The 16,802-nt window shown below is 49.3% G+C and overlaps 1 protein-coding gene across 1 annotated transcript in view; it reads right to left on the bottom strand.

Moving 5' to 3' along the window:
• The window catches only part of CCDC80 (coiled-coil domain containing 80), a 162,703-nt gene that overhangs the window by 87,815 nt on the left and 58,086 nt on the right, over positions 1-16,802 (bottom strand). Inside the window, exon 4 of the mRNA XM_075333554.1 lies at positions 3,199-3,335. Within this exon, the coding sequence (XP_075189669.1) occupies positions 3,199-3,335 (137 nt within the window). The remainder of the gene's footprint in view (positions 1-3,198; positions 3,336-16,802) is intronic.

Genomic DNA, 16,802 nt, shown 5'->3' with positions numbered 1-16,802 from the left:
CCATTAGAGAAATAGCAGAAATGTTACAAGTGGCCAATTCAACAGTTAGGTATGTTCTAAAAAAAAAAAATAAAACCAAGAGCGCATCGGTGAGCTATGGAATTCAAAAAGGTCTAGATTGTTGTGCTCCAGTGACCGAGGATGATGAGAAAAAGAGCAATAACTCGAAACCCAGAAAATAACCAGAGTGGCTGGAACCTTAATGGACTGCAGACCTAATACTAGAAGTAGCCGTGGGACGAGCCTACGATGACCTAGTTGTCTCGACACAGTCAGAGAACTAAATACTCTAAGAGAAATGTAGAAAAGCTAATCTGCCTCGGAGTAGTCCCCAAAAATATAGATAGCCCCACACATGTAAAGATTACGGTGATATAGGAAAACACAATACGTATCTAGAGAACAGACTAAACAAAGATGAGGCCCAAAATTATCTGCATAGGAAAGAATAGGAAAGAGCACTGACTGCAGCCGTAAAAACCCTAATAAATACCAGCACGCTTGACATGGAAAAATACTGAGCATAAACAGGCTCTCCCCCACTATATCAGTACTCTGGTGTTACTAGGATCCAAGAAAAACATTGATATAGAGAGGGGACTGAATATTGTACTAAGCATGACAAAACACAATACATAACAGAACATGGAGCAAGGTACACAGATACTACCAGCAGGGAATAATCCAATTCCACCAGGAACTCCACACAGGCAAAATCACAAAAAAGTGAAAAACCATAAGCAAAGGTACAAGACCAACTTATCTGAGAGGAGTTCTGGTAGACACAGAGAACAGGGCTGGTTTCAGGAAGTCCTTAGAACACAGGAAATACAATTGAGCACCGGGAAGGAACAAAAGGACGCTACATAGTTATGTAGGCCCAAACCAAATGGCCTAATTGCAAATCCCACTCAGCTGTCCAGTTCCCACTCAGCAAGTTAACTGCATTACCAGCACTGACCACAAGAGGGAGCCCCAATCAGAAATCTAATTCAACTGTATTCATAACACTGGATGTCCACAGAAGACAACAGTGATGGATGATCACAGAATCCTTTCTATGGTGAAAAAAAACCCTTCACGACATCTACTCAGTGTACCATAAAGAGAAAAATTAAAGAGAGCAAATACAGAGGGTCAGTCTTAAAAATAGGCCAGATTAAACTTTGCCAAAAAAAACAAACATCTAAAGAAGCTTGCCCAGTTCTAGAAAAGCATTCTTTGGACACATAAAACTAAGATCAAACTGTACCAGAATGATGGGAAGAAGACAATATGGAGAAGACTTGGAACGGCTCATGATCCAATGAACACCGTAACCTCTGTAAATCATGGTGGAGGCAGTGTGATAGCCGGGCATGTATGGCTTCCAATGGCCCTGGGTCACTAGTGTTTATTGACTGAAGACAGAAGCAGCCAGATGAAATCTGTACAGGGCTATACTTTCTGCTCAAATTCAATCAAATGTAGCAAGGTTGATTGGATGGCACTTCACAGCACAGATGGACAATGACCCAAAACATGCTGCCAAAGCAACACATGAGTTTAAGGCAAAGATATGGAATATTGTGAAATGTCTCAGTCATTCATTAGCTCTCAACCCCATCGAGCTGCATTTCACATGCTTAAGGCAATACATAAGGCAAAAAGACCCACAAACAAGCAACAAATCAGCAACAGCAAGTCAGCTGCAGTAAAGGCCTGACAAAGCTTCACAAAGTAAGAACCCAGCGTTTGGTGATGTCCATGGCTTCCAGACTTCAGGCAGTCATTGCCTGCAAAGGATTTTCTACAAGGTATTAAAATGAACATTTTATTTATGGTAAAGTAAATTTGTCCAATTACTTGTGATCCCCTAAAATGAAGAGTTGAAGAAAAATGTTTGCAATTTCTAAATGTTTCATAGGATATTTTTGTTCAATTAAAGGAAACCTGTCAGGTCCCCTATGCCCTCCAACCCAGCAGTAAACATGTCTGTATGCCCTAAATTACAAAGCCTCACTTTCCCTATGCTAATTAGGCCTGTGACTAGTTGCAGGGGTGTTCGTTTCCCTGACTAGTCTGCTCTTTTAATAGCGTCATCTCCAGTTCCTGGAAATCTCGCGCATGTGTGCTGCTCATTTTGGCCATGTCAGTGTGCCTTTGAAGCCGGGTATACACTCCCCGGCTTCATTAGATGTACTGCGTTTACCCAGAGGTTTAGAAATCGTGTACATGAGCTGAGTGTCTTCTGAACTTTCAGTTATGTGCAGTGCACCTAATGAAGTCGAGGAATGTACACTTGGCTTCAAAGGTACACTGACATTGCCAAAATGAGCCGTGCACATGCACGAGATTTTTAGGAGCTGGTGGTGACTCTGGCTCATGGAAATCATATTATCACACCCACAGGTGTGTGATAACATGGAAAAAGCACCAACTATTCAGGGATGGTTAGGGAGGGAATTTGGGCATACAGGTATCAATGCTGCTTGGTTGGAGGGCATAGGGGAACTGACAAATTCCCTTTAAATCTTTAAGTCTGCACTTCAACTTCTCAGTTTCATTTTTAATAAAATAGAGTGGAATGCAGAGCCGAAATAACGAAGTTTCGGTCACTGTCCATATATTTCTGGACTTAACTATATATGACATACTGTGCATTGTGATTTGCTTGGTTTGACCCTGCAAATAACCAGCAGTTTTGGCTTTTTGACAAGAATTTCCTGTTATCCACCAGTGGATTTTTATTTTTGCACACTGAGGAGTTTCAAACAGAACCTCTTTTATTACAGAGGTGGTATGTCATGTATGACATGGTACATGTTAAGTTAAAACATACCTCCAGCTGTTGACTGAAGTAGTTTTGAAGCTATACTAAGAAATTCCAATAGATCCACTGGATGTCATGTGTGGCTGTATTCAACTCAATTCAATTTTATATTATTAATTTTCTGCAATCGTCCTATTTATTTGAAAAGAACTTGCAGAAATAAATGGAAATGCTGAATGATATAAATCTAGAGTAGATGTTATAAGACGTTTTTTTTTAGAACTTTCTGAATAGAATTTGCAAGTACGTGCCTATCTTTAGAGTCCACAAGTCAATAATAATAATAATAATAATAATAAAAATAATAATAACAGCAATATTAATAACAGCAAAACCAACATAATTAGATAATAAACATTACTTCTAAAATGTAAACTTCTACTTACCTTAACCCTCATATCTAAATCGGTCAGTACCATGAAGAAATCATTGTAGGTCATCCCATATTCTTTTCTTAATTCTATAATCAGCTCACGGTCCAGCAAGTCATCGTCTCCAATTACCTTCATTGGTTTTTCATTATCTAAAAGAATAAAGAAAAATATCAAAATATTTCTCTCAATATAATTTGATTTTATAAACACATACATTTTTATATATTCCTGTGTGCACAGTATTTTACTGGTTAAAGTGGTGTTTGTTATTCAGAATTGATCTTCCTTCTGTAACTGAAGGTGAGAAGTTTCCATCACATTGGACATATAGGCCAGACTCATCATAGTGTTTATGCTATAAACCATTTTGAATGATAATAAAAAATGTTCAATGAGTTTTGTGGAGTTGCGCACAAATATTGCGACTTGTTGTTTTCCCTCTATTTTAAAGCAGCTCCACCAAAATGGGCCGAGCTGAGGAGGTGCCGGGATTAGATTGAGCTTGGCTATACCCAACCATCAGGGTCATGGAAGGTGGGGGTGTTTCTTTTATCACAAATGTTGCTTCAGTCAGAGACCGGTGTAACATTTCTTGCAAGATGTATGGAAACGCATGACACTGCATGCCCCGTATGAAATGCCAATCTTAATAAATCATTGCCACATTTTTCAGTTCACTCTTTAAGACTGGAGGCACACTTGTGTGTGATTCGCACGAGGATTGCATCGGCATCGGCAGCCGGCTCTTCTGACAGGAGCAGGTCAGCTGTATGAATTTTTATGCAGCTGCCTGCTCCTATCAGGAGAGCTAGCGGCCGGTCCAGGTAGTGTGATGTGATTCTCAAGCAAGTCACTTACAAGTGGGACTCCAGCTCTGTTCTCAGATACAAAGTCACTTTTGTCCACCAATAGACTGGGTCGGCCGTACATATAGACATTTTTCATTCAGTGGCTAACTAAATGATTGGCATAAATAGCAACTATGTTTACTTTCTGCTGTGGTGCTCAGTTCCATAATTAATAGTTTAGCAAATTACTCAGGAAAGAAAAACTGAGCATCCTTCACCACATGTAGATTGCTAGCTTAACAACGTGAACAGCAAGCAAGGTAAGGTGCAGGCAGCATCTGTGGCATCAGCCATTGTGTACAAAAAAGCCTTACCACAGGTGCTGCCAGTGCCTTGCGATGCTTGTTCTGTTTGTGCTTGTGAATGCAATTAACTGGATATCTATTTTTTTTCATGACTGTCATTTTTCTGTACACTCTTCTTCCCACCCTCCCCCCTACCCCTCCTGGGTTTACCGGACTCATCAGAGTACCAGAGGATACTGAAGTGAGCTAAGGGTTTGACACAATGGGTGCTTAGCACCAGACCACACCTAAAGGTTCTAGCCATAGATTACCCCATATGGCTGAATTTGGAATTAATTTCTTGCATTTATGGTCTAATTCCAAGGGGGTTAACTCATAAAATATATCAGAACTGACTATTCCTGCATGTTCAATAATAACAAAGCTGTCTAGGTTGATGTTGTACACTTTTCTTCATTACTGGTAAGGTAACTCCGATTTGACCGTACCAATGTACGTTAGTATATAGCTAACTGCGAATATCCAATATGCAAGTTATCACTGAAAGTTTATTATCCAAGCATTTCCTACTAGTTCTCAGGTAGTTACAACTAGAACAATATGTCAACACTTCATAAAAATTGGTCCAAGAAGATCAACCTATGTGACGTGCAGGGCTGTATTTTGCCTTCGTGCTGCCCTAGGCACTTTAAGTGGTCGCGCCCCTTATTGACAACGTAAAACTGAGTTTTCGCACACGAGATCTGTTTAAGGCAGATCTACTCTGTAAAACACTTGAAAAAGTATCAATGAGAAACGAAGGGCACTAACCCCCCCCCAATGGGAATCACCACGGGCACATCAAAACATAGCATGAGTATAAAATATTCCCACCACACCATCCCCACTTATATACTGTGACTGTCACACTGCCCCTAATAAACTACACACTGCCCTCCCTTATAAATTATACCCACCACACCTTCCTCAATTATGAAATATGATCTGAACATTGTCCTCACATCATGCTGCCCCCCTCTTCACAGTGTCCCATGCATGCTGCCCCCCTCCTCACAGTGTCCCATGCATGCTGCCCCCTCCTCACAGTGTCCCATGCATGCTGCCCCCTCCTCACAGTGTCCCATGCATGCTGCCCCCTCCTCACAGTGTCCCATGCATGCTGCCCCCTCCTCACAGTGTCCCATGCATGCTGCCCCCTCCTCACAGTGTCCCATGCATGCTGCCCCCTCCTCACAGTGTCACAGGCATGCTTCCCCCTCCTCACAGTGTCCCATGCATGCTGCCCCCTCCTCACAGTGTCCCATGCATGCTGCCCCCTCCTCACAGTGTCCCATGCATGCTGCCCCCTCCTCACAGTGTCCCAGGCATGCTGCCCCCTCCTCACAGTGTCCCATGCATGCTGCCCCCTCCTCACAGTGTCCCATGCATGCTGCCCCCTCCTCACAGTGTCCCATGCATGCTGCCCCCTCCTCACAGTGTCACAGGCATGCTTCCCCCTCCTCACAGTGTCCCATGCATGCTGCCCCCTCCTCACAGTGTCCCATGCATGCTGCCCCCTCCTCACAGTGTCCCATGCATGCTGCCCCCTCCTCACAGTGTCCCAGGCATGCTGCCCCCTCCTCACAGTGTCCCAGGCATGCTGCCCCCTCCTCACAGTGTCCCAGGCATGCTGCCCCCTCCTCACAGTGTCCCAGGCATGCTGCCCCCTCCTCACAGTGTCCCAGGCATACTGCCCCCTCCTCACAGTGTCCCATGCATGCTGCCCCCTCCTCACAGTGTCCCATGCATGCTGCCCCCTCCTCACAGTGTCCCATGCATGCTGCCCCCTCCTCACAGTGTCCCAGGCATGCTGCCCCCTCCTCACAGTGTCCCAGGCATGCTGCCCCCTCCTCACAGTGTCCCAGGCATGCTGCCCCCTCCTCACAGTGTCCCATGCATGCTGCTCCCTCCTCACAGTGTCCCATGCATGCTGCTCCCTCCTCACAGTGTCCCATGCATGCTGCTCCCTCCTCACAGTGTCCCATGCATGCTGCCCCCTCCTCACAGTGTCCCATGCATGCTGCCCCCTCCTCACAGTGTCCCATGCATGCTGCCCCCTCCTCACAGTGTCCCATGCATGCTGCCCCCTCCTCACAGTGTCCCAGGCATGCTGCCCCCTCCTCACAGTGTCCCATGCATGCTGCCCCCTCCTGACAGTGTCCCATGCATGCTGCCCCCTCCTCACAGTGTCCCATGCATGCTGTTCCCTCCTCACAGTGTCCCATGCATGCTGCTCCCTCCTCACAGTGTCCCATGCATGCTGCCCCCTCCTCACAGTGTCCCATGCATGCTGCCCCCTCCTCACAGTGTCCCATGCATGCTGTTCCCTCCTCAGTGTCCCATGCATGCTGTTCCCTCCTCACAGTGTCCCATGCATGCTGCTCCCTCCTCACAATGTCCCATGCATGCTGCCCCCTCCTCACAGTGTCCCATGCATGCTGTTCCCTCCTCACAGTGTCCCATGCATGCTGCTCCCTCCTCACAATGTCCCATGCATGCTGCCCCCTCCTCACAATGTCCCATGCATGCTGCCCCCTCCTCACAGTGTCCCATGCATGCTGCCCCCTCCTGACAGTGTCCCATGCATGCTGCCCCCTCCTGACAGTGTCCCATGCATGCTGCCCCCTCCTGACAGTGTCCCATGCATGCTGCCCCCTCCTGACAGTGTCCCATGCATGCTGTCCCCTCCTCACAATGTCCCATGCATGCTGCCCCCTCCTCAGTGTCCCGTGCATGCTGCCCCCTCCTGACAGTGTCCCATGCATGCTGCCCCCTCCTGACAGTGTCCCATGCATGCTGCCCCCTCCTGACAGTGTCCCATGCATGCTGCCCCCTCCTGACAGTGTCCCATGCATGCTGCCCCCTCCTGACAGTGTCCCATGCATGCTGCCCCCTCCTGACAGTGTCCCATGCATGCTGCCCCCTCCTGACAGTGTCCCATGCATGCTGCCCCCTCCTCAGTGTCCTGTGCATGCTGCCCCTCTCCATGAGCTCCTAATGCTGCCTTCCTCTTTTCCATAATGACACCTCCATGCTGCCCCATTCATCCTAAGACCACCACACTAACGCTTATGCTGAGACCCCCCCACACACACACTACCCCACTCTTGATATTGACTCCCCTACATTGTTCCACTCCATACTGAGCCCAGACATGCTGCCCCTTCTCCATAATGAGCTCCCAATGCTGGCCCCCTCTTATTCTGAGTCCTTACACTCCCCCCCATCGATATTGTCATTGCTCTATCCCTCAACCCTTGTCCTCTGTCTCTAGCATTGGCCCCTCTCCCATTCCCCCAGCAGCAGCCGCTCTCTCCCGCCTTCACCAGCAGCCTCTCCCCCAGCATCAGCCTCTCTCTCCCCAGCCTCCCCCAGCATCAGCCTCCCTCCTCCCAGCCTCTCCCAGCCTCAGCCTCCCCCAGCCTCAGCCTCCCTCCTCCCAGCCTCCCCCAGCTTCAGCCTCCCTCCTCCCAGCCTCCCCTAGCATCAGCCTCCCTCCTCCCAGCCTCCCCCAGCATCAGCCTCCCTCCTTCCAGCCTCCCCCAGCATCAGCCTCCCTCCTCCCAGCCTCCCCCAGCATCAGCCTTCCTCCTCCCAGCCTCCCCCAGTATCAGCCTCCCTCCTCCAAGCCTCACCTTCCCCCTCCCAGCATCAGCCTCTCTCCTCCCAGCCTCCCTCCTCCCAGCCTCCCCCAGCATCAGCCTCCCTCCTCCAAGCCTCACCTTCCCCCTCCCAGCATCAGCCTCTCTCCTCCCAGCCTCCCTCCTCCCAGCCTCCCCCAGCATCAGCCTCCCTCCTCCAAGCCTCACCTTCCCCCTCCCAGCATCAGCCTCTCTCCTCCCAGCCTCCCTCCTCCCAACCTCCCCCAGCCTCAGCCTCCCCCTCCCTCAGCCTCAGCCTCCCTCCTCCCAGCCTCCCCCAGCCTCAGCCTCCCTCCTCCCAACCTCCCCAAGCATCAGCCTCCCTCCTCCCAGCCTCCCGCATCAGCCTCCCTCCTCCCAGCCTCCCCCAGCATCAGCATCCCTCCTCCCAGCCTCCCCCAGCATCAGCCTCCCTCCTCCCAGCCTCCCCCAGCATCAGTCTCCCTCCTCCCAGCCTCCCCCAGCATCAGCCTCCCTCCTCCCAGCATCAGCCTTCCTCCTCCCAGCCTCCCCCAGCATCAGCCTCCCTCAGCATCAGCCTCCCTCCTCCAAGCCTCCCTCAGCATCAGCTTCCCTCCTCCAAGCCTCACCCTCCCAGCTTCCCCCAGCATCAGCCTCCCTCCTCCCAGCCTCCCTCAGCATCAGCCTCCCTCCTCCAAGCGTCACCTTCCCCAGCATCAGCCTCTCTCCTCCCAGCCTCCCCCAGCATCAGCCTCCCCCAGCCTCAGCCTCCCTCCTGCCAGCCTCTCCCAGCCTCAGCCTCCCTCCTCCCTCAGCCTCCCTCCTCCAAGTCTCCCTCAGCATCAGCTTCCCTCCTCCAAGCCTCACCCTCCCCCTCCCAGCCTCCCTCAGCATCAGCCTCCCCCTCCCAGACTCCCCCAGAATCAGCCTCTTCTCCCAGCCTCCCCCCCAGCTTCAGCCTCTCTCTCCCCCCAGCCTCTCTCTCCCCCCAGCCTTAGCCTCTCTCTCGCCCCAGCCTCCCCCCCAGCCTCAGCCTCTCTCCCCCCAGCCTCAGCCTCTCTTCCCAGCCTCAGCCTCTCTCTCTTCCCAGCTCCCCCCCAGCCTAAGCCTCTGTCTTCCCAGCCTCAGCCTCTCTCGCTCTTCCCAGACTCCCCCCAGCCTCAGCCTCTCTCTCTTCCCAGCCTCTCTCTCTTCCCAGCCTCCCCCCAGCCTCAGCCTCTCTCTCTTCCCAGCCTCCCCCCAGCCTCAGCCTCTCTCTTCCCAGCCTCCCCCCAGCCTCAGCCTCTCTCTTCCCAGCCTCCCCCCAGTCTCAGTCTCTCTCTCTTCCCAGCCTCAGCCTCTCTCTCTTCCCAGCCTCCCCTCAGCCTCTCTTCCCAGCCTCTCTCTCTTCCCAGCCTCAGCCTCTCTCTCTCTCTTCCCAGCCTCCCCCCAGCCTCTCTCTCTTCCCAGCCTCCCCCCAGCCTCTCTCTCTTCCCAGCCTCCCCCCAGCCTCTCTCTCTTCCCAGCCTCCCTCTCTTCCCAGCCTCCCCTTGCATGATTACAGTGGACAAAAAATGGCATCGCAATTTGCAACGATCATCAACTAACCTGTAAGGTGCCCATACATTCTAGGCTCTGCCTTACCTGCTCCGGTGCCCGCCGCCCTGCTCTGGCTGGCTCCTCTTCTGGCTTGCTCCAGCTGCAGACGCGTCCTCCTCCGTGGCGTGTGTCATCTGCAGCATTGGACGCTGCAGCACGGGGCAGTGAGCTGATTGTCGCGCCTGCGCGCCTCTGACCCCGGAAGTGCAGGCCATGGAACTTCCGGGGTTAGTCAGCTCACTATGCCTGGCGCCCGCCATGTATTTAAATACACAGCAGAAGTGCGCCTCTCCTAACTCCCAACCCCCCCCGGAACACAGCCGAGTGTAACGGGGGGGAAGGACGGGGGGCGGGGATGTAAAAAAAAAAAAAAAAAAAAAAAAATTTTTTTTTGCTGCCAGAAAGTGCCGCCCCCCGCAACGTGCCGCCCTAGGCACGGGACCACGGGTGCTTAGTGGCAAATACGGCCCTGGTGACGTGACGTTATGATATTTTGTATCACAATTTGTATATATACTGTAAGTATCTATTTATTTATTTATTATTTTAGAAAATTGATAAATTACTGCATATAAAGGGCCCGTTACACGCTACGATTTATCAAACGATAAGACATCGGGGTCATGTCGTTAGTGACGCACATCCGGCCTCGTTTGACATATCGTAGCGTGTAACACAAATGAGTGACTGTGAACTAGCAAAAATACTCACCTTATCGTTGCTCGTTGACACGTTGCTCATTTTCAAAAAAATCGAACGTCTTTCTGTGTTCCGGTTGTTCATCGTTCCCGAGGCAGCACACGTCACTCCATGTGACACCCCGGGAACAATGAACTGCAGCTTACATCCGGCCGCCGGCAATGCGGAAGGATTGAGGTGGGCCGGATGTTTACGTCCCGCTCATCTCCACCCCTCTGCTTCTATTGGCTGGCCGCTGTGTGTTGTCGCTGTGACGCCGAACGTCCCTCCCCCTCCAGGAAGTGGATGTTCGCCGCCCACAGCGAGGTCGTTTGGAAGGTAAGTACGTGTGACGGGGGTTTATGACTTTGTGCGACACGGGCAAGAAATTGCCCGTCCTGCACAAACGATGGGGGTGGGTTCGATCGCACATGCGATCGCACGAGAAATTGAAACGTGTAAAGGAGCTTTAAGTTTGGCTTTAAAGAGAATATGTCAGTAGGATAAACCTTTCTAAGCTGTTTTTGTGGGCATGCAGGTCATAGTTGAATAAAATGATGCCTCATATCTGAAATGCGATGTCATATTCCAGTGAAAACCCATGCTTTGCTTAATAAGTAAATGAGCTGTTAAGATCTATGGATCATACACAGATTTCTTAGTCTGCCTTCAGAGCTCAAAATAAAGCATAAGGGGACATTACCAGTGTGAGACATAAGACTGATCATCTGCTCTCTGATCTCTCTGCAGAGCTGTGTGTGATAATAACTAATACAGTAAAGCAGAGCAGAACTTTTCCTCATTACAAGCACATCTGCAGTTATCCTCTCATAGTGGTCTCAGCTATGCTGCAGAATGGCTCCTGATTACACCTAACATGTCTTCAGCTACTATCTCACAGGCAGCCACAGGGGGAGAGGAAAATACAGCTGAACTGACAGCCGTATGAGAACAGAGCTGCTGATGTGTTTGTAATGCGGCAAATCTCAGCTCTGCTGTACAGTTAGGTATAATCACTCTTTGCTCTCTTGATCTTACTGTAGAGCTGACAGTCATGTCTCACACGGTTAATGCTCCATTTAATTTCAAATAGGCTCTAAAGGTAGATTCTCTGATAGATCTATGACTTGTCCATAGATCTTAACAGCTCATTTACATATTAATAAAAAATCACGAAAAAAGATCAGATCGCAGATATCAAGGTGTCATATTATTCAACTTCCTATGACATGTATGCCTATATAGAAGGCTTAGGAGGGTTCACTCTTCTGTCAGTTTCCCTTTAAGAGCGTGATTAATCACTATACAGTTAGTTGAAAAAATGTATTGTCCTTACTTATATGTAATCACTGACTCATTACAAGACTGCAACATCAGAAAACTGAATAGTGTTGTCCTATAGACGTTAGAGTAGAGGTGCAATAGGCTTCAGGACAGTAATCAGTAATTTTTGGTACTGATAAGAATTCCTGTAAGCTGATCCTTTTTTTTTTAAAGTGCTTTACTGGATAAATATATATAAGGGGGTAGTTCTCCTTTAAAAAAGATATGTGACAGCAAATGAAAAACATATTCTGCCATTGTTTTCAGTTTATAGCTAGAATGATGTCTAGTCTTGGCAGTCAATCATCCCTCCCAAGCATCAGGCAAAGCACATGGACTTAGTAATTAGAAGCAGGTCTATTGACAAAAAGATGGACCTGCAATCAAATTGTGACCATATGTTTTTCTACAGTCAATCGTATACTTAATTTTACCGAACAGCAAATAATTTATTACCTTATAAGCAACAAGTTTAATGAACCCCAAAAAATGTTTCTCTCTTCTAAACAGAATGTACAATTAGACATTATAGTTCTCCCATTGTGGCAAAATTGCGTTCACGATGAAATGGCTGGAGCATGAGGTTGTTCCTTTGTTATACTGCTCTGTTTTTTACCGATGTACTGCTCAAGTATAGGGTACGGTTCCACTTGCGTTTTGCACAGATGAGTGCTATCCAATAAAACATTGGATTGCTCTTGCACCAATGCAAAACTATGGTGCAGTGTCCATCTGCGATTGATTTTTCATGCCATAGCAGCATGTAAAATGAATCGCAGTAAGCTGCATTTGGCAACGATTCTTGACTCATGCACCCCCATACAAGCCTATGGGAGCATGTGAGACATTGCACTGCACTTGCATGTCATTTGACTTCAGTGCAATGTACATAGAGACAGGCCAGGGAGGAAATGGGGAGAAAGTGTTCTGTCCCTCTTGTCCACACCTGTGATGTGTTCGCAAGATTGCATCACAGTCGTATGACCCATGGCTAACACCCACAGCAGAGGGTCATTAGCATATCGTTTCTGATGCTCTCACATTAGAAGCTATACACTAGTGGAACCATACCCTTAAGGGCACTTTACACACAGCGACATCGCTAGCGATGTCGCTGGTGAAAGCACCCGCCCCCGTCGGTTGTGCGTCATGGGCAAATCGCTGCCCGTTGCGCACAATATCGCTAGGCCCCGTCACACGGACTTACCTTTCCTGCAACGTCGCTGTGGCCGGCGAACCGCCTCCTTTCTAAGGGGGCGGTTTGTGCGGCGTCACACAGCGACGTCACACGGTAGGCGGCCAATAGAAGCGGATGGGCGGAGAGCAGCCGAAGGAAAGACACGCCCACCTCGTTGCTGGCTGGACGCAGGTACGCTGTTGTTCCTTGTTCCTGCGGTGTCATACATAGCGATGTGTGCTGCCGCAGGAACGACCAATAACATCGTACCTGCAACAGCAACGATATTTGGGATTAGAACGACGCGTCAACGATCAAAGATTAGGTAAGTAATTTTGATCGTTAACAGTCGTTCCTGCGTTTCACACGCAATGACGTCGCTAACGAGGCTGGATGTGAGTCACGAATTCCGTGACCCCAACAACATCTCGTTAGCGATGTTGTTGCGTTTAAAGTGGCCTTTAGTGCTATAGTCTATTGAATAGAAGGGCAGGGCACATACATTTAACCCCTGCTAGACATGGCCTTACAACCAATGGAGAACAAGGGACATAAATTCTCTGTTCTGGTAATTGGTCTTTTTCCTAGCAGTGTAACCAGCCTTCTTGAAGTCCCCGGTAGTTGCTGGGTTCCACCGATCATACTAATCAGAACCTGTAATTTGTGCCAGCGCTGACTCCAACAATACAGGTCCTGCTGGGTATGGATAAGTTTATAGCAGAAGGGCCAATACAATGCTAGAGAGCTTGTAAACAGACTGGTGCTCACAAGGAAGTGCTTGGTTCAGAACACTAAAAAGGGCCATGGTAGTACAAGAACCCAGCAGGAAATAAGAAGGCTGTTCAATAATGTGAAGGTAGCCTGCAATTACAAGAAGGGCTGCAGCAGTGTGCAAGAAAGAAGGTGAATTTCTACACTGCTGCCACTCTACAGATGGGGTGGTACATTTCAGTGCATACACTTCACTGTATCGCTCTGATAATGATAAGCGCTTTATGCCTTGTTATTACACTAATTTTCCTGCACAAGTGTTGTATCATTTATAAACGTACCCGGGGAGTGCTAACTGTAACATACCCCGGCACATTGCAAACAATGTTGGTTTTTTTTTGGGTGTTTGTTTGCTTGTAGTTGTCGCGGGCGGGGAGGAGGGTGTCAGCACTGCGCTCACCCCTCTACTCGGGTCCAGCTGCTGCTGCTCAGTGGTGGCTCGAGCGGTGGGCCGGATCCCGGGGGTCTCGAGCGGCGCTCCTCGCCCGTGAGTGAAAGGGGATTGGGTTTTGGGATATAGTCTATTGTCCGTGACGCCACCCACGGTTGTGGTGATTTGTCGACACCACCGCTGCTCTGTATGGGGATCCCGGAAGTGATGATGTGGAGCAGCCAGTTGTTGTGTTGCTCCTCCGTTGGTAGGGGATGGTGATCCCGGGGCCCAGTGATGAGGTGGGAGATGCAGGGCCTGGTGGGCGCAGGGATGCGGGGGCAGCGCTGTGCCTTGCGGCACTGTGGTACTCACTCAGCCTGAGACGATGACACAGTTCTCGGTAAAACACATGGCTGGAAAGACGGTTCCCACGGATGGCTGCACTTGCTTTCCCCAGTAGGTGACGGTGACGGTCCCTCTGTCCTGCATCTATGTTGATGATGGTTGCGATGGGTTCCCACCGGTAACCCGCTCCCCGGCTTCAATCTGGGCCGGAGGAGCCCTACTTTGCCCGCAGGCGCTGGCCCTGAGAAACTGGTGCCCTGGCGGTGGCGGTGTTCCTCCTTAATGGTTGGACTGTTGCCTTCAATCGGGACTTGGTTGTTCGGAGACCGACGTCCCCTTCACTGACGGATTTGGCAAATTATGGTGACTCCTAGCCTTGCCGGGGTCCGAGAGGCCCCTGCCCTGGTGCTGACTGTCCTTCGTATACTGCTCCAGACCGCCGGGTCACCACCCGTCCGCGGTCCTTCCAGCAACCTCCGAGCAGTCCCCCTCCAGACAGTCACCGCCATCTGCTGACCTTGCTGTCACTGTCCGGGCACACAGCCGGACTCACTTCAGGCTTTACAAACTCCTCAGCTCCTCTACCACTTCACTTCCTTCTCCTTTTACTTCCTAAACTCATCTGCTCACTCAAGCCCTGACTGGGCTAAACTCCTCTCTAGCCCTCAGCTAGACTTCAACTCGACACTCTAGCTCTTCCCTGAGCTGACTGCCTGGTTCCTCCCGCCTCCAGGGCTGTGTACTCCTCGGTGGGTGGAGCCAACCGCCTGGCCCACCCCCTGGTGTGAACATCAGCCCCTGGAGGAAGGCAACAAGGATTTTGGGTTAGCTTAGATGTGCCTAGCTGGGGTGTAGGGTGTGGTGGTGTGATGACCTGTGACCCCTGGCTTGCCCAGGGCGTCACACTACCGCAGCATGGGATAGCTGCGGATTCCAGCGAGCAGCTGTGGGAAACCTGCGGACGTACCTGCGGATATATCCGCAGGTACAAACTCCCATTGGCACATAGCCTTACGCTCCACAACAGGTTTATGGGACCTCCAGATAAGGGCCACAGACACTTTGATAAAAACAAGGCAGTCTTTACTTGGCACAACACTTGAGCACAGAATACAGTCATGGCCAAAAGTTTTGAGAATGACACTAAAATTATATTTTCACATGATCTGTTGCCCTCTGGTTTTTATTTGTGTTTGTCTGATGTTTACATCACATACAGAAATATAATTGCAATCATATGATGAGTACCAAAAGGTTATATTGACAGTTAGAATGAGTTAATGCAGCAAGTCAATATTTGCAGTGTTGACCCTTCTTCTTCAGGACCTCTACAATTCTCCCTGGCATGCTCTCAATCAACTTCTGGATCAAATCCTGACTGATAGCTGTCCATTCTTGCATAAGCAATGCTTGCATTTTGCCAGAATTTGTTGGTTTTTGTTTGTCCACCCGTCTCTTGATGATTGCCCACAAGTTCTCAATGGGATTAAGATCTGGGGAGTTTCCAGGCCATGGACCTAAAATCTCTATGTTTTGTTCCATGAGCCATTTAGTGATCACCTTTGCTTTATGGCAAGGTGCTCCATCATGCTGGAAAAGGCATTGTTGGGCGCCAAACTGCTCTTGGACAGTTGGGAGAAGTTGCTCTTGGAGGACATTCTGGTACCATTCTTTATTCATGGCTGTGTTGTTAGGCAAGACTGTGAGTGAGCCGATTCCCTTGGCTGAGAAGCAACCCCACACATGAATCGTTTCAGGATGCTTAACAGTTGGCATGAGACAAGACTGGTGGTAGCGCTCACCTCTTTTTCTCCTAATAAGCTGTTTTCCAGATGTCCCAAACAATCGAAAAGGGGATTCATCTGAGAAAATGACTTTACTCCAGTCCTCAGCAGTCCACTCCCTGTACCTTTTGCAGAATATCAGTCGGTCCCTGATGTTTTTTGTGGAGAGAAGTGGCTTCTTTGCTGCCCTCCTTGAAACCAGGCCTTGCTCAAGCAGTCTCCGCCTCGCAGTACGTGCAGAAGCACTCACACCAGCCTGCTGCCATTGCTGAGCTAGCTCGGCACTGATGGAAGTCCGATACCACAGCTGAAACAGTTTTAAGATACGGTCCTGGCGTTTGCTGGTCCTTCTTGGGCGCCCTGGAGCCTATTTGGCAACAATGGAAGCACTCTCCTTGAAGTTCTTGATGATGCGATAGATTGTTGACTGAGGTGCAATCTTTGTAGCTGCGATACTCTTCCCTGTTAGGCCATTTTTGTGCAGAGCAATGATAGCTGCACGTGTTTCTTTAGGGATAACCATGGTTAACTGAAGAGAAACAATGATACCAAGCACCAGCCTCCTTTTAAAGTGTCCAGTGGTGTCATTCTTACTTAATCATGACTGATTAATCGCCAGCCCTGTCCTCATCATCACCCCACCTGTGTTAATGGAACAATCACTAAAACAATGTTAGCTGCTCCTTTTAAGGCAGGAATGCAATGATGTTGAAATGTGTTTTGAGGGTTAAAGTTCATTTTCTTAGCCAATATTGACTTTGCTGTAATTGTAAGTAATTGTTGTTAAGCTGATCACTCTTTATGACATTATGGAGTATATGCAAATTGCCATTAGAAAAACTTAAGCAGTAGA

The sequence above is a fragment of the Anomaloglossus baeobatrachus genome, chromosome 2 (genome assembly GCF_048569485.1).
Source record: "Anomaloglossus baeobatrachus isolate aAnoBae1 chromosome 2, aAnoBae1.hap1, whole genome shotgun sequence".
Lineage (NCBI taxonomy): Eukaryota > Metazoa > Chordata > Amphibia > Anura > Aromobatidae > Anomaloglossus > Anomaloglossus baeobatrachus.
This window is presented reverse-complemented; position numbering and strand designations above follow the sequence as displayed.